Source organism: Vanacampus margaritifer, chromosome 4, assembly GCF_051991255.1.
Source record: "Vanacampus margaritifer isolate UIUO_Vmar chromosome 4, RoL_Vmar_1.0, whole genome shotgun sequence".
In the NCBI taxonomy this organism is placed as follows: domain Eukaryota; kingdom Metazoa; phylum Chordata; class Actinopteri; order Syngnathiformes; family Syngnathidae; genus Vanacampus; species Vanacampus margaritifer.
The window spans coordinates 14,585,866-14,612,037 of record NC_135435.1 but is presented as its reverse complement, the minus strand read 5'-3'; the positions used below and the strand labels follow the sequence as shown (position 1 = coordinate 14,612,037).

General features: G+C 39.2%; 1 protein-coding gene across 5 annotated transcripts in view; it reads left to right on the top strand.

The window, feature by feature from the left end:
* Positions 1 to 25,536, top strand: part of dennd2b (DENN domain containing 2B) — a 44,155-nt gene extending 18,619 nt beyond the window's left edge. For all 5 annotated transcript variants that reach the window (XM_077563103.1, XM_077563100.1, XM_077563101.1 and 2 more), the window contains 17 exons: positions 1,508 to 1,653; positions 5,792 to 5,910; positions 6,783 to 6,998; positions 8,602 to 8,695; positions 8,844 to 8,888; positions 9,177 to 9,361; positions 10,377 to 10,486; positions 10,709 to 10,778; positions 12,589 to 12,666; positions 13,630 to 13,770; positions 13,921 to 14,069; positions 21,409 to 21,586; positions 22,606 to 22,647; positions 22,777 to 22,888; positions 24,290 to 24,529; positions 24,824 to 24,910; positions 25,141 to 25,536. In XM_077563103.1, coding sequence (XP_077419229.1) covers positions 1,508 to 1,653; positions 5,792 to 5,910; positions 6,783 to 6,998; positions 8,602 to 8,695; positions 8,844 to 8,888; positions 9,177 to 9,361; positions 10,377 to 10,486; positions 10,709 to 10,778; positions 12,589 to 12,666; positions 13,630 to 13,770; positions 13,921 to 14,069; positions 21,409 to 21,586; positions 22,606 to 22,647; positions 22,777 to 22,888; positions 24,290 to 24,529; positions 24,824 to 24,910; positions 25,141 to 25,175 — 2,047 coding nt within the window. In that variant the 3' untranslated portion in view covers positions 25,176 to 25,536. The remainder of the gene's footprint in view (positions 1 to 1,507; positions 1,654 to 5,791; positions 5,911 to 6,782; positions 6,999 to 8,601; positions 8,696 to 8,843; positions 8,889 to 9,176; positions 9,362 to 10,376; positions 10,487 to 10,708; positions 10,779 to 12,588; positions 12,667 to 13,629; positions 13,771 to 13,920; positions 14,070 to 21,408; positions 21,587 to 22,605; positions 22,648 to 22,776; positions 22,889 to 24,289; positions 24,530 to 24,823; positions 24,911 to 25,140) is intronic.
* Positions 25,537 to 26,172: the final 636 nt, after the last annotated feature.

Sequence of the window (26,172 nt, the reverse complement as noted above, 5' to 3'; positions counted from 1 at the left end):
CAGATATATCAGAGTATTTAGCTGTTTTTCACCATTCTGGGCGTGGCTTAAACAGTGCATACACTTTGGCTCGGCAATGAATCACCCTTCCCCGACTGGGGAAGGGGAATCCAGGTCCAGAAAGTAAAAACCCTGTCACAGATAGACTTTAGCCACAGGTGTGTCTACTCAGCTGGCAGGTAAACAAGCTTGTCTCCACATTTTGAATAGAAGCACTTGTGGTAAGGCCAAACTGTTTCAGGGTTTTTTACTTTCTAGACCTGGATTCCACATTTCTGCCCCCCCCCCTTTGAAAGAAATTGAGTGTATTTGTCCACTTCAGTGGTTATCTGGCGACATTTGGATGTACGGTTAGCTAGCTAGCTAACGATTCCCACACCCCGTAAATACGTTGCCATGCCCGCTTCAGAGCGCTTGCTTGTCGCAGCGTGGAAAAGCCCTGTGACAACCCGGTGGGATTCCAGCCACCGGAGACTTAAGCATGTTTTCTCAGCTCAAACATATAGTAATGTGTAGACATAAGAACGATGGTAAATGAAGCAGCATCCTTTTTTCAGGTCAAAGGTAAATGTATGTGGGTGACAGACACCTCATCTAAAAGAGAGAGGAAAAAAAGGTGTGATTCTTCATGATTTTTAAGCTTCAATGTATTTATTTGGCTCTTTCTTTAAATTGTTCAAATTTGGCAGGGCTAACAACATTTTTCTCTATGATGTGTAAAATGTTGAAGAATGACTTTACAGGGACAATGCAACTAGTGGCTTCCTGCTGTTTATCTTTAGCAAGACTTTTTGGCTAACCCCGCTATTATAGATCTTACCTTTCATACTGGTGGTTTCGTCTGGAATTTGCAGACTGTTTACTTGGTTCTTTGGAATTGCAAATTGCCCATATGCCCACTTACTCTTCATTTGAAAATACTGACTTTTTCATCTTAATTGAAACAAGCAGCACGGCTTATCCCGTAACTACCTATGAAATCCGAGACTGGACTTTTGAAACTGTGGGCTAATGTTCCCTTTATTTTTAACTTAAACTCTCGTGATCGGATGTCATCTGTTGAGAGGGTGGGGCTGTTCCGGATTGTCCCTAATATGAAATAGGGATGACAATTGTTTATCCCTTAGACTGCGTTGAACATTCCTGTGGTTTGAGCAATTTCAGACCAAGCTTAAAAGCCACGAGCAGTGCCATCATGTAAATCCTAGCATTAATGCACCAAAAAACATAACCATGGTGTATTTGTACTTCTAGTATGTGCAATGAATACTCAGAAATACAAGTAAATATCCACATGACACTAATTAGGGATTTCGTTTGGAAACTTTTTTTATTTTTATTTATGATTTGCTGATTAAGGTTTTCCTGGGGAATTTGCTGAGTTTGTAAAACTAAATGTTTATATGCCTTCTTCTGTGATGACTTTATTATCGTTTTCTATTTACAGCTGTCTGTACTCATATAGATACCATCCTATTCAGCCTAATTGTACTTTCTTTTCCTTTAGAGAGCCTTGTGAATCAGCGGATGCTACAAGCCTTTTGTCGTCACACCCCTCTTCGCCCTCAGAGAATGGCACAGTAACCACAAAGACGCAGAGTCAACCCAATTCCAAAAGCACTTTAGAGGAGAATGCATATGAGGACATAATAGGTAAGCATACTTGAAGGAGGCATTTCCTACTAATTACACTTTTGGATGAAAAGTAGGTAAAGCAAATAAAATGTGTATTTAACTGGCAGTTGTTGATTGTAGTGTATAAAAGCGAACAAAGCAGAAGCTGTTAGAATTTTCCATTATTGTACAGTGTAGATAAGGCAGACATAGAAGGTCATAGAAGAACATTCATGTGTTAACCCTAGGCGGGTTTGTCCCTGCTCTTGTGTCTGTCCTGTTTTGAGGGGTGATGTTCACGGCAAATGTGTCAGCCCGGAAGTGGTCTGCAAAGCCTTAACTGAGTCCTTAATTGATGAGATTAACAGTTAACACATTTTTGGCTACTTGACAGAATGTTTACTTTTTTTTTTTACAGTTTACATTTGAAAACCAAACTAGAACTGAATAATTCATTGCCATCAGTAATCTTGATTTTCTTTTTGCCCTTGAAAACAGAAGCAAACTTGAAGGCGATCTGACATGGATGTTGAGTAGTTTACTGTAAGATGCACTGAGTCATTACTTGTGAGATCATGTGTGCATGAAATGCTGGAGATGTCGAAGCCAAATTCCTTTCCACAAGCAAATGCCCCCAGGCCTTCTGCCCATTCCCATTGTCAGCTCCCATGGGTATACTTAATGTGCTGGAAATGAGTGTCAGCATGAGTAAAGCCTGGCTTGCAATTGCATATATACTGTGTCTCATGATGAAACTAATTTGAGATTCAGTGGGGGGAAAAAAGCTTTCATGAAAAATTCTTAATAACATCCAATTATTGTCTAAATTTTGATACACATGTTGTATCACACAATCATATTATTTGTGTTGTTTTTGAACGATCAGCAATGTGTTCATCAGCAGTTCATTGAGGTTGAGGATGTTTTGTAGTCTTCCAGAGAGCATAAGAACATTGAAATCCCAACAAGGGGCCCATTGTTTGTCAGGTTGTATAGAGGTTGCAGCAGAGTGGCAGTCTTCCAATGCCCATTTCTCCTCCCAAAAGAGAGTTTTTCCCAAATAGATAATGGAAACGGACTGCCACATCAATACCATGCATGCTATGTTATGGGGCCAGATGATACATATTTGAAGCATCTCTTGCTGAAAGTCCCTGTAAAGTGAGAATAAAAACAACTTCTAAATTTGACACCATACAGAAGAGTGTTAACAGCCCTGCCTAATTCGTGAGTCAAAAAATATACCACATGTATAAAATGAAAAATAAAGTCATTCTCTAGTCTCCATTCTCGAACGCTGTAGGCATTGTGTTGAAATCAGACCCCACTCAACTGTCAACTGTTAATTAAATACTGCTTCTACAACAAAGATTTTACATTTTCACAGTCCACTTCCTTCTCTGTGTGACGTGTGCACACTTACAGCCAACAACGAGGCACTCTTAAAGTGGCCATGGCAGCAAGCTATCCGAATGGAAGATACCGTTGAGGTGTAGGCATCGCTAGTTAGTTACCTAAAAGTAAAGGCACTTAATGTTCGTTAAAATGAGAAAGGGGCGTTGCTGGGCCTTGTTTTAATCACGCCCAAACTCAACCAGGAAATGTGAAATGGTGAAAAATTAAGCACAGTATTATGTAATTCACAGCCTTTGCATATGTTTTCAGCCTTTATCTTCAAACGTATAATGCATTTAGAAATACATTTCTGAATTCACTTTAAATGCTCTTTGCTTACTTTAAATGTGGATTTTAGAATGTAAGTCAGTTGTGCTAGAGTTGCATCACTGAGGCAAAGAGGCCAGACAAGTGTAACGTATTAATGATGTGTCAATGAGGGAATTGTTGAAGCAGAGAATGAATCACACACTTTACAACCCTGATGCTATGAGTCAGCCGTCTGTGTTGTTCATTTCAGTGACGTTCTAATGTGTTACTGTCATTGACAAAATGATCTGCTTAGATTCTTGTAAATGCATCTGGCCAAAGGTTTTTGAATACACAGTATCAGGTTGCATTAGCATTTAGCACATAATGGTGTTGTTATACGTAGACACTATTGTCTGTTACTCAATGTGGAGAAGGAGTTCAGGAAAGACAAACTAAATTATGCGCCCACTGTTGCCAAATGTACTTTTTTGTCATGCACAATCAGGGTTCTATACTGTACTGTAATGTGTTCATTTAATAGGGTAAGCTGATACATACGTAGTTTGTTCAGTGCTTCACCCTGGCCGGAGATTCCATTGTGTACACAGAGATGTTCAATCACAGAGTGGAGTTGAGGTGTGTCCACCCTCTGCATTATACTGCGTGTTAGAGAGGAGTAACTAGTACCTTGCAGTACATTAGCTGCTTCACAGACATGTAATTTTCCCAGCAGGCTCTCATTACAGCACTGCTTCAGTTTAATAGAGTTGCTGCCCCGCAAGGGGCCAAGTAAGTCTTTCTCATTCTACTCAACTCTGATGATACATGCAATGTCACCCAGGAAAGCACATTTTCTTGTCTCTGCCCTCCCCTTCAAGTTTAAAAATTAACCTTAAAATAACAGAACAAAGATGGGGCGGCGGGTTAATGGTAAACATGCTCCACATACACCCATTGTTTGACATCCTGAGTACATGTTTCCCCTCAGGAAGTACCTAAAACACTAATTTAAGAGCTGTATTATTTTCTTTTGCTTTGAAAGATACAATTACATTTTGTTCTTTTAAAGTTGCTACGTATGAAATTTAAAACAAGTTGGCAACGGACATCGCTCCATCCTATCATATCCGTTTGCAAGTTTTGACGCTTAACTGCAATGCTAATGCTTTCTCTGCCTCTGAATTGGCTTACATGCGCAGGCAACACAATGTCTTGTTGGATTGCTTAAGATGGTCGTATTGTATAACATAAATATCACATTTATTTATTTATCTATCTGGAAAAGATTTGATTCCATGCGGTTTGTGCTAGCCACATTGCCAAGAAAAATGTCACACACAACTTAGAACTAGGGATTCCCAACTTTGCTACATTGTCGGTAAGTCAGGTCAGTGAACCATTACACTATAAGCGATCTGCCTGTAATATTGCTCCCTATTGTTTTGAAGTGTGGGGTACATGCTCTGCTTGATTTGACTCCCTTACTTTCTCACAGTTGTCAGACCTTGCCAAAAGGCTTTTCTCAGTGTAGCTATTTAAGTTGACCTGGACTCATGACAAATGTTCTCTTTATTTAAGTTGGCCCTCAGTCAGACTGCATTTCTCTGTAATGTGCATATTCTTTCCATTTCTACTATTATTTACTTACTGAGACGCAAGTACACAGTGCACATTAATGCACTTTAAGTTTTAGTGCATTGTCAACGTTTGACGCGTTAGTCCGACACCATAGCAAAATTGCCCTACTCTGTATGTCACTTGAGGTCACACTGGGAATTTGTTAACTTCTGACATAGCCGCAGATGCGGTGATGGATGGATGGATAGATAGATGGATGGATGGATGGATGGATGGATAGCTAGATAGATAGATAGATAGATAGATAGATGGATGGAGGGATGATAGATAGATAGATAGATGGATAGATGGATGGAGGGATGATAGATAGATAGATAGATAGATAGATAGATAGATAGATAGATAGATAGATAGATAGATAGATAGATAGATAGATAGATAGATAGATAGATAGATAGATAGATAGATAGATAGATAGAGAAAACAATAGCTTTTCTGAGGCCCTGGTTAGAATGCAATTCTCGTTTACGTCGATGGTACTGCCCTTTCTACCCAAATTTAATGGGGTAGCAGTTTGTTTTATTTTTTTTATCTTCCTATTTCTGCACTTGATCTGATTTACCATCTTGCAGGAAAGGAAATTACTTATCACAAAAGTTTTATCACACCAAGACATCTTTACGAAGATGAGCCTGCTCTTCCTCAGTGGAGCAGACGGTTTGCATGCCTGGACAGTGACTCATCAGCTTAAGTTGGGCTCACTGGGTTCTACGAGGCCCAGTGCCAACAACTGTTTTGAAAAAGCAAGATTCAGCTGGGAATGACCTTTGACTTACCTTTCTTCCCTCAACTGCCCTTTTTGACCACATAGTCTGCTCTGAATTTTGGACTTCATCCCTGAGTAAACTTACTGTAATTGAATATATACTGAATCTGAACATCCTGTCCGCAGAGAAGGAAAACCCGTACGAGGATGTTGACCTAAAGAGGAGGAGCTTGGGTCGTAAAACTCATTTGGAGAGCAGCAGATCTTGGACTGCTATGGACCGGAAGCAGAATTCTCCACCTCAGGTAAACCAACAGCTTTATGGGGTTGCCACTTTTCAGATAACATGCAGTTTTTATTTTGTAATATGAAAAGAGTTTCATAAAGTGGTGCCTTGAGATGCAAGTTACCTGACTAACGAGTTTTTCGAGAGATCAGCTATCATACGGTCGTGAGCGCTGTATGGTGGCAGTAAACTCAACTCTTCTTACTCCACAATAAGCAGCAGTTTGGTAGATATTGAAAAATTCTTCTAAAGAGAGATTTCAAGCTGTTAAATGGTACTACCAGCTGATGTTTATTGTCAAACTAAAAGCAGAGAATGAAGTGTTATGTATTCAAAACACTGAATGAATAGCATTGACTGTCGCCTTTAGACAACAGTTATTTAAACACAAAAGTTGGAGCAACACATGTAGAAAAACAATGTCACAGTAGTCACAAACATTATATACCCAATGCGCAAAACAAACAAACAAAAACAACTAATATTGCAGCTTCTGAATCCTGACAGTAGTAGTTACTCGTTTTGGTCTGTATGACTGTATTGCACTGGCCCCCGGTGGTACACCAGATGGCACAGTGCAATGAATTGAATTGAAGCATAAAATAATGACAGACTGTTTTTTTTTTTATGTCCTATTTAATTATGTTAGTACTCTATTTTGTTTAAAGTCAAATATTATAGAGTGCTATTTTCCATATTATAAAAACACCTTACAACATTTTTTTTTAAAATTTTATTTATTTTAGGGGGAGGCTGAAATGTAATAAGGGCATTTCCATTCATTTCGATAAAAAAAAAACACTTAATGTAAATCTTGTGGTTGATGTATTTGGTATTAGCAATGTCAAGCTACTAATCATTTCATATTCTCCTCTCTGTAATCACATGAAGTTGCCGTCCAAACCCAGCAGTCAGTCCCTTCGCCTCATGAGCACCAATGACCGGAAAAGTCACCGGGTGTCACAGTTGTCCAAACGCTACAGTCATGATGAAACGCTGCTCCTCCCGCAGATGGGTGGATCAGCTTCCTCTTGTGGCCTGCTGGACGATAGCCTTTGCGGCACCAGTGATAACCTGGCCTCACACAGGCATTGGCGGATTCCCAAGGTACACATAGCTGGATCCAACACAAACATCTCCGCTTAGCCCTCGCAAAGCCCTACTTGTGTTCCTTTCCAGTTTTCTTGGATTCTTACAATGCTTTGATTTAGAGCAGTGGTTTCCAAAGCGCGAGGCATGCCTCCCGTGAGGGGTGCCAGATAACTTCAGTGTAAGACGCAGCAGTATGAGCAAAATGAAGAGCATTTTAAATATATTAATATAAATATGTAACCGGCTTAGCATCTAAACATCAGGTACATGGAAAAAGGGACTGATCGTTCCATCGGTGAGAGAGGAAAGAAGTGTCTAAGGACATTGCCACAAGCGACTGAAATGTTGCACCGTATGCGAGTTCAGAAACTAGTTTTCATAATAGTCGACTGGTTTTGCCCCGTTCTACCTAACAATTTGGTGACAGAAAGTAGTAGGGATGCACCGAAATTAATTTTTTGGGCCGAAACCGAAAATGAGAAATGCTTGGCCAAAAACCGAAATGCCGAAAAAAAATAATGCCAATTTGTTATTATAATTTCATTCATTATAAATAATTAAAATTATAATATTATTATAAAATATTTAGGCCTATTTAGCACAGGCATTTTAACAAAGCACAATATAAATTGAAATGCGTCCACACCACAGACATGTCGGCTTTGGGAACGAACTGCAAAGTCACACACAGCGTCCTGCACAGATCTGTATTCACCCGGAGATAGTGGTAAGTGTTTACTTGTTTAAAACTGGTGATAGCAATAGGGCTAACATTAGCCAAAGTATTTAGCACGGCCACCAGAATGCAAGTGAAAAAGTGGAAGCGCTTGAGGGGCTTTTGCTTGCATCACCACAACATTCTCTATTGGCCATATTTTTTTGGCTTGAATTTTATTTTGAATGCTGAAAGTGCATATTTTTGCCATTTTGAGCCGAAAATTTTCGGTGGCCGAATATTCAGTGCAATACTAGAAAGTAGACTAGACTTTAGACTAGGCAAAACCAGGCCTAAGTTGTGGCGCAGGTGGTGGAAAGGGATATTGGCGAATTTGATCAAGGCACAGGCAGACAGATTCTGCGCTCCACTGATGTGTGGTACAGATGTGATTGACAAAATTGTGCCTCAACCCCTCTGAATCATTGCAGCTGCCCACTTCACAGTGGTGATGTATTTATGCTTTGCACACTTCGAACTTCTGCATGAATGCCAGCGAATCAATTTCTGTTTTGTCAATGTCAGACTATGCGTCCGCCTTTCATACTTCCATTGGCTTGGAAACAAGCTAGCGGTGTTGTGGCGAGGAGTCACGACTGACCAATTGCTTTCAGCTTCCACTTGGCGCGCCGCAGTCTTTAGAAGAGCCAAAAAATCATGAAAATAGAATCCAGAATGTTTGTATTGTACTGGTGCGCACCACCAACCAAGGTAGACGGTTTCATGTTCTCTGAGAGGAGGCCTACCTCGTTTAGAGTAAATTATTCAGTTCAGTAGCAACAACTGCAGTATTATTTTATCTTAAACTATATGTGATATTTTTTTATTAACTATTACTTTTGAATAGTCATTAATTTTTTTATTTGCTGAGATTACGCTACAGATAGTGTGTTCTGTTTACAGTTGGTCCAGAGAATCAACTCCATTTACTGCAGTAAACGTGGAAAGAAGAGACTTAAAAAGCTGTCCATGACCAATCTCGACACCTCTTTGAGAGGTAGGTCTGACATTTTTTTCTTCTTTTGGGGAGGGTATTTTCATCCAAACAGCCTTAAATAGATCTAGCCATGTCTTTCCCACATGCTTGTGATATTGCCCTTTGCACCGAAGAAATGTTTCTTGTCTGTCTCATGTCTGCCCCACAGATGACAACAGCGAGAGTGAGAGCGACTCTGATGACAGGTTCAAAGGTGAGTGACCACGTCGCCACTTTCCAGGGCTGAGGTGTGAGACTTCTGTGAGGGTCGGTGCAGGTTCCCACGTCAGTTTTGTTTTTGTGAATTGGACCTCTCTTGACCTTACAAATTCTGCCAAATGAATGGGATTTTTAGCAGTTAATGTGACTTTGATCAAGATTTCGGAATGTTTACAGTTTGTCATTACCAATTGAAGTCAAGTCAAGAAATTGCATTTGTTGATTTACTGGAAAATGATCTAAGGTTGCATTTTTCATATTATTCTTTCCCTTCCCTCCTTAGCTCACACGCAGAGGTTGTTGAAATTGCAATCCATCCTTCGACGGGCCCCCAGCTACCGCACGCTGGAGCTGCAGCTGATTGAGTGGCAGGAGAGAGAACTATTTGAGTATTTTGTGGTTGTGTCTTTGAAGAAGAAGCAGACCAAGAACTCCTACTCACCAGAGGTCACTTACCAGTTCCCCAAGGTGAGGGCATGAACGTCCTAAGTCCTCTCATCAAGCATATTTTACACCTAGCAAGACAAGAATTTGAAGTGATTTGTTTTCCCTTGTGTGTGGTCCGACAAAAAGCAACCTCACGCCTCAACTAATGTCTGATTTACTAAGATCTCAAATAGGAACATTTGGGAGAGTACTGTAAGTGCAAAATGATATTTAAAAGGATGGAATTAAAAGTGTTAATATTACTGAGTTACAGAAATTGAATATGTTTAGTTGTTCAGTATGTTTCCTTTCTGTGAGTGTTGAAACAGCCGAAACTCTACTCCGGGACTCACCAATTGTTGAAGCGTGTTGAAATGAACCAGACACAGTGTGAAATGTGTACATTTTAAAAGGAGTTAAAAGGAGTTTTGTCATTGTTAGGCATGCCTCCTTCTTAAGATTGGCTCCCAAATTCAATCACTAACTAAACAATATGTTGCAATAGTTTTTGTTTCCAGGATTTCAAAAATGTTTACACAAGCGGAATACCAGCTGCCGTTTTTCCCGCACTATCCTGGCATCTCTTTTCAGATGCACTATTTCAAGATGAAAAAAAGGCCCGCGAAATTCAAAAGACTTTTGATAAATCACATTATGTTGTGCTAAATTCACTTATGTGCGTATAATCCTCGCACAATGTGCAATATAAACCGCAGTGTGCAAAATAATTAAGAGTGTTTGGCAGACGCAAGCCTGGTTAGTAGATCAGCTTCCACATCTGTTTGTATGGGCAAACTTTTAGTAAATCAGGTTTCAGTGTTGTAGCTACCAAATTGCAATCATAAAACAGTAAAGCTATGGTGAGCCAAATAGTTGCAGTGGCAAAGTGGCATTAATGATTGTTTTCCTATATACGATTAGACGTCAAACCAGCGGGGCAATGTTCTATTACAAAAGCACTGCCCATGTCTAGGTGTTTTAATAAATAATGATGTCACACAGAGATCTTTGTGGTCAAAATGATCTGAATGGCTTTTCTTCTGCTCCGGCCCTGCAGCTCGAGAGGCTCACCAAGCAGATGCGGGAGGCAGAACAGAGGCTCAAAGCTATTCCTCAGTTCTGCTTCCCTGATGCAAAAGACTGGAATCCCGTGACGGAGTATTCCAGGTATGGCCGAGTGTGTATTTTAACACATACATTTTAAATACAAAAATATGTAAATCATACATAATTATTCATAATAAGCCATATTCACTGTCAAAATGTCGTAATTTCAAAGCGGTTACAGGTTTTTTGGCCCATTACAATTTGTGACTTTTCAAAATAATACCTTAGACTGTTTTTCATATGAAGCCCCCACTACATGCCAATTGTTGTTCTATGCTACAGTGAGACCTTCTCGTTCATGTTGACTGGAGAAGACGGCAGCAGGAGGTTCGGCTACTGCAGACGCCTACTGGTCAGCTACCGTTCACCTCCCCACCCTCTCAGTGCTTCTGCACCCTGCTGAGCCATGTTTGTTGTGACAGACATTTTCATTAGTGCGTGAGATAGGGTTTTCCAGTGACGCCATAGTTGATTTTCTGGGCTTGGAGGAAGATAAACATATGAATATAGTGTAAAAAAAAACAATACACTCGTACCGTACATTGGTGTGAATCATGTAGCTTAAAATGATTCCGCTAATTAGCATGAATGAAAATGGTAACAAAACCATTCAAAGTAGCATAAGTTTGAATAAGACAATCCGACATAAAAGGCGATTTCTGAACTTTTTCTCAATTTTTCTCAATGCGAGAAAACTGGTGAAGATTTTGTATGACATATAGATGGAGGAAGCTGAGGTCATAATTGACAGAAATCAGTTTGCTTTCTTTGGGGGGGGTTTTAAGGATTTTTTTGGGGGGGTGGGAGGCTTCAATGTCAATATGTGTTTTATGTTGTAATGTGTTAATTAATGCATAAAAAATATATAATAGGCAAAACATTTTTTTAAATGGCCAATTTTGCTGATTTTTAAGAGCCAATATCGGCGGATCAAATCGGCAGATCAATGAATCATTTGGGCCCTATTTTTTAACCCATGCTCAGGCTTTCAAATCGAAATTTGTTTGAGCATTTTGGGATATCCTTTGTATCCAACTTAAAATTAAAATAAGGTAAATGAAATATACATGTAATGTACTTTGGAACTCTAATCCTAGATGGCCAAAAATAATTACGACTAAACTACAATAAAGCTTAGTCAGAACTAACCGCTGTACCTTTCTTCATCAAGATGTTTGAAACAAAGATAAATATAGCGAATTAGTAATAGCAGTATTTGTCATTGAAATAACAAAATCAAAGACGTTGCAGAATTTGGCCTGTCGTTCACCTTCTGATCAAGCCAGATGGCCGTCTGATCCTGTCTGCTTCTTGCTCGCGGGGACTCGGGGAGTTTTTACTTGCTGTCAGTTGTGTGCTCAGGACAGAGTGGCTGAGTCTCGTTAAGTTTATAAGCATATGAGGAAGAAAAAACCAACAGAAACCATTAAAGATCTCAACTTTGTCATTTAAGGACATTTCATCTTCATAATGAGGCCACAGAGCTCTTTGAACTTTTTTTTTTTATTGAGCTGCCTGCCCAGTTTCTAAGTTGCGGGTACCGAGCTTCATGATGTAGAATTTGCGATTTAGTCATACTGCGAATGTTTATGTTCAAAAGGTCACTGAGAATTTTAATGTAGTGAATTCCTCCACTCGTATTTCACTCCAATGATGAGCTAGGATGAATGTCGATCGAAGACTTTAATGAAGGTAGAACAAGCGGTGAGCTGCTCTCCTTCGGTGGCTTTGTTTCCTCCCTCCGTCTGTCCAGCAAGTTGGCAGCAAGTGAGCATTCCTGAGCACTTGAATCAAGCTCCACACAGTTGATTTAATCATCCATTCGGAAAGGCAGAGGAGAAACAAGAGAAAATGGTATACCTAATATGGACACGAGGTTTGGCGTTTCTTGAGGCCTTGTGTGAGCGTCTCGAGGAACGTCTCGGCCTGCGAGTGTACTATATGTTATGAAGGTAGATAAGCATCAATAGCAGCAGATAAAGCACCTGTGTTTAGGAAGTGGCTCACCTCAAATAGATTTGAGATTTCAGTGACAATCTATAAACAACATGATCAGTCAGAGTTCGATTTTTAGGTGCATTTCAACCTTTGCAACCCTTTCCTCCTTTAAAGCTGATAAGTCTGTCATCGCTGCTGTTCAACTGGATCTTTTTCTCTTTCAGCCGAGTGGTAAAGGACCTCGCCTTCCAGAAGTGTACTGTGTCATCAGCAGGCTCGGCTGTTTTGACTTGTTCTCCACAGTGAGTACATTCAAACACATGTACCCGAGATAAGCAGAGTGTGTGTGTGTGTGTGTGTGTGTGTGTGTGGTTTTGGCTCAATTTTGAACTTCAGCTCTATGTGTGTCCATTCTTCTTCTTCTTCTTCTTCTTCTTATTACTATTATTATTTTTATTATTTTATTTATTTTTTTAGTTTCTGGTTTGCAGAGTTATTGTTTGCACACCAAAACTACAACTGATTATTAGGGTCGCCTATCGAGAGATAGAGAAAAGAAAAGTGACAAGATGAGATTTCAAGTATCATGATAAGATTTAAATGTTGTCATGCCGAAATTTAAAGTTAATGAGAGAAACCTGAACGAGGACACTCATGGCAGTATTAAAGTCAACCGGTCGAAGTTCATATTACTTTTGATTACGGATGATATATTTTTGATTATGTTTAATATACAATTTGTACAAAAAAAAAAACATTCAGTGTACAGTGAACCTCTGCTTATTGCAAGGGATAAATTCCAAACCCATCTGCAGTAGCTGAAGCACCGCTACATCGAGACTATATAATTTTTTTGCATAGTTTTACACTACCCACACCCTTTAAACACATTTAAACTTAACAAAACGCACTTATTATAAGATCATAGTCAAGGAATAGTTTAAAATCACTTTGAGAAAATGAAAATATGGCTCTCACACTTGCATGGTTCTCAAAATAAGAGACAGTGTGCTTGCTTCAAGCTATTTGTATGCAGTACCGTAAAAACCTATTAAAAAAACAATCACTTAAAAAACTGCAATTCAGCAGCGGTGTTAGCAGGTGAACTGCGATGTAGTGGCAAATTCAAAACAATACTCAAACCTTATTATAGTGTATCAACAACAATATGATTTATCGTGCAGCAGGCATTGTGTTATTCAATGAAAGATACACCATGATGTCCATAATTGATACCATACTGTTGATACTTCTCTGTTGTCTAGATCTTGGATGAGGTCGAGCGGCGGCGAGGTGTATCAGCAGCGCTGGTCTATCCCTTCATGAGGAGCCTGATGGAGTCGCCCTTTCCTGCCCCCGGAAAGCTCATCAAAGTCAAGACTTTTCTGCCTGGTGCAGGAAATGAGGTCAGAACACAACCTGTTCGTTTCATGGCACACATTAAGTGCTTTTAGTATTTCTCATTTGAAAGGAAACTCGGTGAAAGCCTCTTGTAGTTTCTCATGTGTGATGTTATCTGGTTTTAACACCTAGATGTTAACTCTGTGGTTGTTCAGGTCATCGAGCTGAGGCGGCCCGCCGACTCCAGACTGGAGCACGTGGACTTTGACAGTCTGTTTGGTTGCCTCGGTGTTCGCCAGGTTATTCGGGTCTTTGCCTCGCTGCTGTTGGAGCGCAGGGTCATCTTTGTGGCTGATAAACTCAGGTGAGGGTCCCCGTCGTAGGTTCACAAATACTCAAATACTATTTCAGAAATTAAAACCCTTGCAGAAAAGGTCGAAAGTTTGGTCATCGTCCATATAATATAATAAAAATATAATTAGAAGCACATACTTTGAACACATTTGCAGTATTTGGTATGGTTACAGTGTATGGACAGATATTTATAATATTCCTAAAAAAACTTATGGAACTAGCCATGCAATAAAAAAAAGTTATCAGTGACTTCCGGTGTTAATGATGCCAACCACCTTTTTTTGACTGTTGTAAATTAGTTAGTGCTTTTCCTAATAGAGGCATAGCCAAAGTGCTAAATGTATAATTTATCAAAATGTATGAGTGAAAAAGCCTATTATGAGTATGAATAATTTTGATAATGTAAGTAGAAATGGCAAATACTTCTACTTATTTTCCTCAATTTTCAGACAGATTATGCTCATTACTCACAAATGAAAATTCAATTTAACCCCAAATTTTGTTTGCGTATGAACTATAGTACCTGATTGTCACAAAACTATATTGAAAGGTGGTTCATGGGTCAGGGCAACGGCTGTTAGATTTAGGTGGCGATCCAGATAAAGGAGCTGATTACACAAGTGGAGTGTTTGCCATGTGCGTCATTATGACACAAATACAGTATTCAATCTTGGAAACGTCCTACGTCATCTTCCATGAACCAGGAAAGTGTAACCAAAAAATAAATGGGCAAAGATAAATACGGCACTCATATTCTTTCAGTCGAACACAATGAGTCATGAGGGGTCTCAAGGGACCCGCCGTGTCAACTTGTCGCAGGCTCGGGACTCGGGAGGCGTTTTTGTAGCGCTGGGGGCAAGGGTGGAATGGGAGGAGATGCGAGTCTCCATGCACAAGAGGCCAGTTTAAACAAACACTGGTGAGGGCCGTGACTGCACAGGGGACGGAATGCACTTCCTGTGTGCTGCTCGGCCGCCACCATTCGTCTTCTGAAGCCGTGCCCGGCAGCCCACATGTGCGAGTGTTGGCAAGAAAGCACGAAACTGAACGGCTGTCGTCAGAGGAGATAAGATCTTGAGTCACACAACTTGCATCATACAATTACAAGCGATCTGTAATTTTGAAATCTGCAAGTCTTAACGACACAGTCGGTGGAATTGCTGAATAATGTGCCTGTGTTTGGATTAGTAAGCGTGCTTACGTGCAGAGCTCTTATTTTCTTACATCAATGCCGCATTAATGACTGCCATGATAAAAGGGCTGCTCCCTCTGGGGTTTTGTTGCATTATTCATTCCCCAAATAGCTCCTCAGCGGAATATGATGTATGCGTCTTTCCCTGAAAATGTACATCCAGAAAAAAAGGGAAACAGTGAGAGGAAAAGCAGTGAAACAATAGTTCTTTGTTTTGTAGCCATACTGTCTGCATGTAACTATTGTACTGGAATTTCACACACTTTCAAGGGCAATTTCTTTTCAACAGATCATTTGTTCTTTGCATGTCGAGTGTTTAATCGGATGACATCACCATCAGCTATGTCAACTAACCCTCGCTAAACTGAATCAACTTGCAGAGGCTGGATGTTTGTTGCATGTGTTACGCTTATGTAAGCAAACGCTCATGGTTGTCAGGTTAATTTGGGGAATGATAACCCAATTATAGGTATAAAGAGAAAAATAGAGAATACCTTTTTTTTGCTTTGTGTGCAAAAATGAGTCATCATGATTAATTTTATTATTTTTTTACACTCAATATAATTATGAGGTTACTGTACTGATAATACTTAGTAAATGGACTAGTAGTAGTAGTAGTAGTATTGCAAGTACTGCTATTACTACTACTAAATACTACTACTTAAAGTACAAGTACTATTACTCATACTACTACAAGTACTACAACTACTAATATTGCTACAAGTACTCATGTAAGCACTACAAGTGCTATTACTACAAGTACTACACTTTTACAGGTACCACAAGTACTGCTACTACTACTATAAGTACAGCTACAAGTATTACTACTACTACTACTAGTAGTAGTACTACTACTACTAGTAGTAGTACTACAAGTAACTGCAAGTACTGCTACTAATACTACAGTTACTACAAATACTACTACTACTGCAAGCTCTACAACTACTACTGCTACTACAATTACTGCTACTACAACTACAAGTGTACAAACTGTTCAGCACATGCGGCTTTCCACCTTGCAAAAGTCAGCAGTCTCATTTAAAATTTCTGCGGGAATTTTTTTAGTTTTAGCCTATTATGGTGTAAATAAAAGTGGTACGCAAGTGCACTCCATTTACCCTTATTAATACTTCAGGTTTCTGCTAGAAAACAGCAGTGAGTCAGGAAAAGCCTACTAGAACATCTGGAATTTATTTGGTGTTATTCAAAGGTTCTTGAAATCGTGGCAGGTGTGGGCTGTGAGTTTGAATGTGATTGATTAATGTTGAAGACATACTCACATACCCAGTGAGGGGGTGTGCACACTTTTGCAACTATACAATCATAGTTATTTCATTAATTTTTTCAATTGAGTTGTACAAGTTATAGTCTAGTCTACATTGGTCTCAAATTTTTAATCACCAAAACTTGGCATTTTAACATGGGCATGTAGACTTTATAAAAGTAAATCTAGTGCATATTAATACATGACTACATTTATGACAGCGTTAATCAAACCTGAGAAGATTGTGTAGGCATAGCTATTTGTCCTGGCTTACTGGTGTAGGTACAATTTTGAAGAACTCTTTTCCAAAACTCAATAAATCCATTTGAAAAAAACATTTACTTGTAGCTGCAGTTTTACAAACATTAATTTTATCCTGTTAAAACAAATAATTGTCAATGTCTAAATTTGTTCAACAAAAGATTATAGAGTCAGTACAGAATGAATAGCAAGACAAGATTGCTGATTTTTGGCTCTAATATTATTTTTCACCATACTTTCCTTAATACTGCTAATTGCTTTGATAGTCATCCATCTCTGTTTGGCGTGTTCCTCTGTTTTAACGTCTGTTCAACGTTCCTTCCTGATAGGTGTCTGACCTTTCTTATTACAGATGACATGTCAATAATGTGTCAAAATCTTGATGCAAAGTGGCCACGCATTAACACAGATGGCAAGGAGGTTATGTGATGAAGGAGCAAGAGCAAAAAGGAGGACTGTTGAGAGCTTGTTGAAACAATGGCTTTCTCATGGCCATGCTGAACTCATCAAGGGTTGGACTGCTTGGGTTTCACCATCCCTTGTGCCAATAATAAAACCCATAGTAGCATATCACTTTGTTTGCTAGTAATTGGACCTGGTGCAGTGTGTTCTGAGTGTGATCACTGCTGTCGGACCATTTTCCAATCAGCAATATAACTTGATGTGTATTAAATTTAATGCACTTAATATATGTGCTGTTGCTTGAGTGAAATCTACACACTCAAAACATGTGTTGTGAAAAACGCTTCGAAAAGAGAGGAGGCAGACCAGCTGATTTTCACATCAGCAGCTCTCATCACAGTTTACGCCCGCACACTTACCGACAACCTTTGCATATTCGCCCCACTCCTCCCACCCCTTAGAGAGCCTCCATCATCCTCTTCTTGTTTTCATATGAGCACGCACGGGGAAGCTATTTGAATGGGAAGGATGGCTGTAACCGTGAGGAGAATTCATGTAAAGGAGATTGAGAGCTGCTGATCAATTTTTTTCCCACACTGAACTACAATTGTATGTAAACAGGAAGAACATTTTCTACGTGGAATAGCGAGTGAAACACAACATCTGGAAATGTTGTTTTTTGTCAATAATAAAATAACAAAGCTGTGTTTGTAATTCTAACCACGCACGTTAAACTGAAGACGTGTTTAAGGCCCTCACCTACTATGTAATCAGGTCCGTAGAGACTATTGATACTTTTAAGAGGAGGCACAAGACACACTTTTTTTTTCACAGTAGTTTGGCATTTAAATGATCTTTTTAACCCCTTTTATTTATTTACTTAGTTCCCAGTTCATTTTTTGTCTTTTAGTTTTTTGCTCCAGTGTTTCCTGGGTGCCTTTCCTTACATGGTTTCTCTGTGCCCCACCATGTTTTTTTTGGTGTGTGTGTGTGTGTGTACTTGTACATACTACATTGTGAGGACCAAAATACATCTTTAACCAACAGATTTAGGACATTTTTGTGAAGTGAAGACATTTTGGCCGGTCCTCACGACTCAAGACTTCTTTTTGAGGATCAAGACTTGGTTTTAGAGTTTAGGTTTGAATTGGGTTATGGTTGAGGTTAGGGTAAGGAATAGGGGTAGGCAATCATTTTTGATGGTTGGGGTTAGGGGAAGGGGCTAGGAAATGCATTATGTCAATGAGATGGCCCCACAAAGATAGTAAAACCTGTAGATACATCATCATTATACTATTAGAGTCTAGTCTGATTGGTTAATTTGGCAGCTGGTTTAGATGGAGTGAGGTGGGATAATTTTGTCAAACTGTGCCAGCATTTGTTTGGAAGTGCACTGAGACAACCTAGATGAGGTTAGTTTGATCTGATGGTCTGATCAAACAGACCAAAGAGGAAGTAGAATCCGTTTTATTAAAACTTTACAGGGGTAGAAATGGACTTACAGTATATTGTAAAAATAAAGTCTGAAAGTTCTGCTTTACTTTGATTTTATGCTTACGGAGTCATGTTGTTTTTAGTGTGTTACTGTTTTTATGACACAGTTATGTATGCGTATGAGTGTTTTCACTGCAGCGGTGTGTGTGGTGGTAGTATGGGGCACTTTAATGAAACTGATCCTTTTGGTATCACCGCGTGCGTGTGTATGTCTACATTTAGCCTGTGGCGAAGCTTCTCCAAGATGTGTGCCCCGTCAGTCCTTATTGGGACGGGATCTGTTAGGAATTATCAAAGCTTCCACAGGTCAAAACAAAACATGCAAGTCCTCCATGTTATTTATTTATTTAAAATACTATAATTTGGGTTTTAACCAATGCAATTTAATTTTACCCTGTGAAGAAAACATAATTTAGAGCTGGTCGTTTGACTCCAAAAACCGCAGTGAATAGGAACATGCTCTCATGGTTTATCAGTACAGATTGATTATGTTTCACTGGGCTGTGTGTGTGTGTATGTGTTTGTCATGAAGAGAACAACTTTTGTTTATGCTGACTGTTGATGACAGCGAGCACAGAGAGACATTTCTCATTAAAAGTGTATCTCAAGTGGGGTGTGTTTGCATACCATGTTTGATCCCCGGGTCTTGTTCTTGATCCATACTGATTTGTTGGTGCTCTGCTATTTGTGTGTGTGTATGTGATCGGGCCTGCAGTTTATTTTCACTCTCTTGTGAAACAGACTGGACCGTATGTAGCGGACGAGGGGGGAGGGAGAGAAGGAGGAGGGTCAGCCACTGTCAACAAGTGACGGATCGTGAGAAAGATGGGCTGCTATTTGGGATCTGGATGTTATACCGCAGCTGTCAAAGGGGAACAGAACTGCAGCATTTTTGGGGCTATTTGCGTCAGCTGGGCTCCCATTTAACTGTCACAGCATGTCCAGTGGACGTGACTCAATAATTCATCATGCTAACTCCTCTGCATCCATGTGCGCTGACATGATGGTTTCACACACAAAATGTGCTTCACTTTATGATAGCAGTCAATAAACGGGTCAAGTGTGAGGCGATATGTTCTGCACTTTTTTTTTTGGGCCTGACACATATTCTATCACATGTTACCTGAAAAAAAAGTCCCTAAAAATGTTGAAGCGTTAGTATTTTCTTTGATTAAAGTATAAAATTATTTAAAAATATATTTTTTTTAAATAATACTATAAAATATTACATATTACAGATATTTTTGGATTATTTTTCATAACTCATTCACTGCCATTGACGGCTATAAACGGCAAAAAATCATTTGAACTATTTCTATTAGTTAAACATAATTTTTTTCCCCCTTTTTCTTGAAAATCTAGATTTTTTTTATTGTTTATTTAGTTTTGTACATACAATTTGTGATTAATTGTGAGTTAACTAGTGAAGTCATGCAATTAATAACGATTAAAAACTTTAATCACCTGATGTTCCAAATTTTTAATAATATTTTCTTTCTCTTTTTTTTTATTCATTCACTGCCGTTGACGGCTATAAACGTCAAAAATTCATTTGAACCATTTCTATTAGTTTTATTTTCCCCCCACTTTTGTTAACAAGAGTATGAAAACCTAGAATGTTTTTATTGTACATTTAGAACATAAAGAATTTGTGATTAATCGATAGTTAACTAGTGAAGTCATGTGATTAATAACAATTTGAAAAAATGAATCGCCTCTTGCCTCTAATTTTTAATAATCTTTTTTTTTTTTTAATGAATTCATGGCAGTGAATGAGTTAAAGCTATACTGGAACAATTTGGCCCAAAATATCTTTACAATAGCCTTTTTATTTCACCATTTATGACATTTTTAATTAGTAGATTATTGCCTTAGCAAGCCTCTGGCCAATAGTTTTCAGACAGGATATCGGGTTCAAATTTCCCGCCCTCTTTGTCAGTCTGCGGATGTGACGTGATGTGCACATTGTATACAGTATATGAAGAAAGTAAAATTGCAGTTTCGTCTTTTGGCCACAGGTGGCAGTAGGGATTCGAAGTTGACCAATCACAGCATGAATTCATGCTGTGATTGGTCAACTGCTGGTCACATGACATATGGACGCCATCTTGTTACCCTGCTGAAACCGAGTTGGCTAAACTCTCTCTTTATACGGCTCTGGAAATTAAATTTCTGCATTCAGTAGCTTTAAATAAAAAGTGTAAACATTTTAATTAGTGTTTCTCAATTATTTTTTTATTACGCATCCCCCCCAGGGAAGAACATATATTGTCCCAACTCTCCGCTGTGACTATAAATAGTATAATTTGTCTATAAAATTGCTGTAAGTATGCCTCTTCAAAGGTGCTAATACTTCTTGTGAACACTTTAACAGTGCCACCTACTGTAATAGATGTGCAATTGCACTTTATTCTAGGAAGGCAAAAAAAAAACATGTTCACAGGCACCCCATTTAGTCCCATACATACTTGTTAACCCCCGAGAAAAGTTTGCAAATTAAGAATTTTGCAACCCTGGCCTTGGCAGAGGTTTCAGCTCTACTGAGTATCATTGTACTGCCATTCAGTATATGAAAAATGCTGTGATGACAGTATGTTTTTTCTTTGTTTTGTTTTTTACTCATTGTCCAATGGTGTTCATCTCAAGCCCTGTGAGCAAACAAAACATCATTAATATTGTGGTGTGGCCTGTGCAATGCAGTGATGAAATTGTGCTTGTCTATCTCCTCCCCATCAGTACGCTGTCCAGCTGCATGCACGCCGTGGTGGCTCTGCTCTACCCCTTCTCCTGGCAACACACCTTCATCCCTGTGCTGCCTGGGTCCATGTTGGACATTGTCTGCTGTCCCACCCCCTTCCTGGTGGGGCTGCTGTCCAGCTCCTTGCCGAAGCTCAAAGAATTGCCTGTTGAAGAAGTGAGTACAGCGTCTTTGTTCTCACCTCACTACCTTCTAAATTGAGTCAGAATATTATTGTGTCTTCAAGTGTATATACTTTTTTAATACAGTCATACAACTGTTGCACATGGCAAAATTGTCCTGTGTGTTTATGAGTTATTAAAATCTCGTCTAGACCTTACATCCCCATTGTACCTGTACACAATATTTCACACAGATAATACAGCTGGACAAGGTATGTCCAGCTGGCACTGTGCCTGAAGCAATGTAGCACCAGCCAGCACGTTTTGGGCTCCTGCTCACTCAGTTTTTGCTTCATTTACAAGAAAAACCCTTAGATAGTGTTCAGATCAAATTTAAAGTGTTTTGACATTTGACAGCAATGAAAATACATGATAACTACACAACAGGGATTTTAAAAATGTACATAGTTTAGCCTTTCAGACCGTTAGCTTAATGCTAATGCTAATTATCATCTGTGTTGTGGTGCTTTATAGTCAATGGATTAAAACGAAACAGTGCAGCACCAAAATTAAATACATTAAATACACATTAGCCTACAACTTTTTGTTGTTGCTTTTTTGGGGATAAGGCAGGATCGGATTAATGGCATTTCCATTCATTTCAATAGTAAATGGTGCTTTGAGATATGAATACGGTAGCTATGTAGTTCAGACTTTTACAGAGATAATTATTATAACAGTGAAAATGAGAAGTATGTAAGAGTTAAGAAATCCAGTACAGGGAAGTGAAATATTCTCCTCAATGTATTATTTCAAGTACACACGCGTACAAGCAGGTGGTGAGCATTAAAGTGTTGGCGGCTACATTCTGACAGAGTGTGGATTTGTCTGTCAATGGCTATCAGCCACATCTGCTCAACATCCACGTTGCTCTCCATGTTGCCAACTGACGTTTGTAAAAGCAGATATTTTGATACAAGTATTGTATTAGATGTCTTTAGGATGTCCTTGGTGAGTGTAAACAACAGTGAGGAGATGCCATTTTTTTCCTGACTTTTTTCTCCTTGTCATCAGGCATTAATGGTGGACCTGGGAACTGACCGTTTCATCAGACAGGTTTGTCTTTTAACACGTGGAGGAAGAACTTTATTTAACAAGGCTGTGAAACACGTTGAAAATCATCTTGTAAAATGTTGTTTATCGCCAGTGATTGTGCCGTTTGTCTTTTTATACGTTTGTTTATAGATGGATGACGAGGCCTCGCTGTTGCCACGGAAACTTCAAGCAGCTCTGGAACAAGCGCTGGAGCAGAGGAATGACATCATCAGTCAGGACTCAGACAGCGAGTCGGACGAAGGTAAATAAGTGACAAACCATTGCACTGTGACACTGTGACTGATGCTTTCCATGTTAAGTAGAACAACAGCTTCTGTATAGTTTAAAAAAAAAAGTTGCACTGCTTGATGAGTAGTGTAAAGGCACATCTCAATAAAATTGAATATTGTGGAAAGCATAATTATTTTGGAAATTATTTTCAAAAGGTTAGACTTGTATGTTACATCAGAAACAAAAACCCCACTTTCACCATCACACAATGCATTTAATGAATCTACATTATACAGTGAATATTAAAAGTCTACACACCCTTAATCAAATGCCAGGGTTTTGTGATTAAAAACATGAAACCAATATAATCCATGTCAAAACTTCACATTCAAACTCGTGTAAAATGGTCTGCCACAGTTTTCGCTCTTAAAATTCCGACAAACACTCAAGCTCAGCTGTTCTAGTAGGCTTTTCTTGCCTTTTTTTCCCCACTTTTCTAGCAGACAGATTTATGATATTTCAGCGTTGTATATTTATTTTCTTACATTTTTTTGAAATGGAACATTTTATGCCCTTAAATGGCTTAACTGTTTTGTTTTCAACTAGTTACTACTATTACTTACTACGACAAGCAGGACCAGGATTTGTTTGGTATTCCAGCAGCGGTTGCCATGGCAACCCTACATCACCTATTTTCAGAATCAAAATGGATTTTATCGCCAGCGTCAGTGCAAAGTACATTCACAATTATGTTTTTTTTTCCGGTCTATTGGTGCAACATGAAACAGATGGTAATAATAATTTTAAAAATATGCAATACCATTAAAAAAAAAAAAAAGATGGTGGATCAGCCAAGACACCTCTCATATTGTTATTGATAGCATTAATGTAATGTAAAAACTAGATTAATTAAACAACATTGATCCCATGACATGGTATTATACCAGAAAATTTTGTACCGGTACCTTTATTAGCTTAATTCGCTTCATTAGCTTCTAATTTTGTTTTACTACTGGCTACATTAATGTTAAGTATATTCAATTTCACAACTCTAGGATAAGTTCAAATCAATTGTGTTCTTAAAATACTAAGAAGAAGGTAAGCATAACAGTCAAGCGTCGTTTGACCTTCTGTGTGGACGTGCACTTCTGTGATTATTATGAGATACTGGGATAATGACCTGAAGGTTACAAACATACTGTGTCAATTAATGGAGCTCATTTGTTCATCAGCTTCGGAGAATTTATGAGTGGTGTCCCTGAATCTGCACTGTGCTGTCAAGAGCAGCGGGTGCATTTTATTGCCAAGTTGAGCCAAACTTCTGTTTCTCCTTAAAAAATGGCTGCTCTCAAGCTACTTAAAGACCCATTCTTTCCTTTCAAACGTCTCAACCTGCCATCCAAATTTACTTTCCCCTTTTGTGTGTTTGCAGAGTACAACTCGTTAAACAGTTTGGTGTCCGAGGCCTTTATTCGCTTCTTCCTCGAGACCATCGGCCACTACTCTCTGTTCATCACCCAGAACGAACGCGGCGAGCGCCTTTTCCAGAGAGAGGCCTTCCGCAAGTCTGTGGCGTCCAAGAGTATTCGCCGCTTCCTGGGCGTCTTTATGGAGTCGCAGATGTTCGCCGGCTTCATTCAAGATCGAGAGCTGAGGAAGACTCGTGCCAAAGGTATTCTGTGCTAGTATGCGCTTTGTCCTCACTAGTAAGACTTTTCATTACGCTAGTAGAATGACTATAGAATTCAACTTGTGTGTACTAGTATGCCAAAGTTGCCCTACTAATAGGCAGACATGTCATACAGTAGTGAAAAAAAAAGTAACATCTTTTTACTTGTGTGCTGAATTTTAAAAGCTCAAAGGACTTTGCATATTTTCACTTTGTTCAGTGTTGACCTGCTTTGTGCTGGAACTGTAATGCTTTCCGCTGAACTAGTACTGACCTCTAGTGGCTATACTGTGACAGGTCTGTTCGAGCAGAGGGTGGATCAGTACCTGGAGGAGCTGCCAGACACGGAGCAGAGTGGCGTCAACAAGTTCCTCAAAGGCCTTGGTGAGGTGTCTGAAGGCCCGTTACAAGCAATGAGTACATCCTGAATGCATGCAAACTATTCATAGGTGTGATTGTGATTGTGAGTGGTTGTCCTGCTATTGACTGAATGAAAAGGAAAATACAATTAGTCATTAACCATTTCATTTAAAAGTGTGCTGACTGTAGATTTCTTAAATTGTATTACATAATTACCAGTAACTAATTACTATGATTTGTTTGGACTTTCCCAGGAAGCAAAATGAAGTTTCTCCACAAGAAGAACTGAGGTGGCCGGATCCCGATTTCAAGCCTGTCCTGCATCTTTGCATCGTGATCCTTGTTATTTTATGTATAACTTGTACAGTACATATTTCACTGTGAGCTGGCCTTGATACTGGTCAGAGTATGAACTATAGCCATGGCAGAATGGTACACAGCAATTGGGCCACTCAGAAACCACTGGTGTTCTTGTAAAGCGTGTATGTGACACGACAATGGCATAAAATGTACAGTTTGTATGCTTCCATGATGAATCAGTTCCAGACAGAAGCGTCAGAATTTATTCTAAAGTGCATCAAGATGGTGAACTGTAAACATATTTTGCAATCTTTCAATAAAAAAACTTCAATAAAATAATTGGGAAAAAATGTGTTTTATACATGTTCAACTTCACTATCTTTAGTTATCTCCTCTAAATAATCATTTTGTGTCCCAAAGCGAAGCAGGTTACGCCCAGCATCCGCTGAGACCACTGCAGAGATCCCATAAGACCCGCTAAGTCTAACAGCAGCTACGTTAACCCAATTACGTCTGTTCTCATCACTGTTGCCTGTCACCGCCATGCTCTCATTAGTTCCCCGTTGTCTCGGGGTGACATGTTTCGTTTCCCCTGCTTGTCTGCAATTAACTCTTCACTTCATGTAACATGAAATCACTGTTTGCAACTATGGTTGCGTTACCATCAACCCAGGGGCCATCTTACCATGCCTGGGGGTCCGAGATTCTCAATGTCACATAAAAAAAATAACATTTTATTTGATCTAAAGCAGTGGTTTTAGTCTTAATTTCTGTGCTTTGACTCCTACCCCTCTTCTCATGCAACTCCTCCATCTTACTATGCATATTGATTCACGGAGATGCCTGCAAAATAAACTTGTTGGCACGGTTGTGAGGAAAATAAAGTGGGATTGGCGCAGCGCAGTGTAGTTGAGAATAGAAGAAAGGAAGTGGAAAAGAAAACAAAGGGTTTCAACCTCACGGTAAGAGACACACCTTTAGATGAT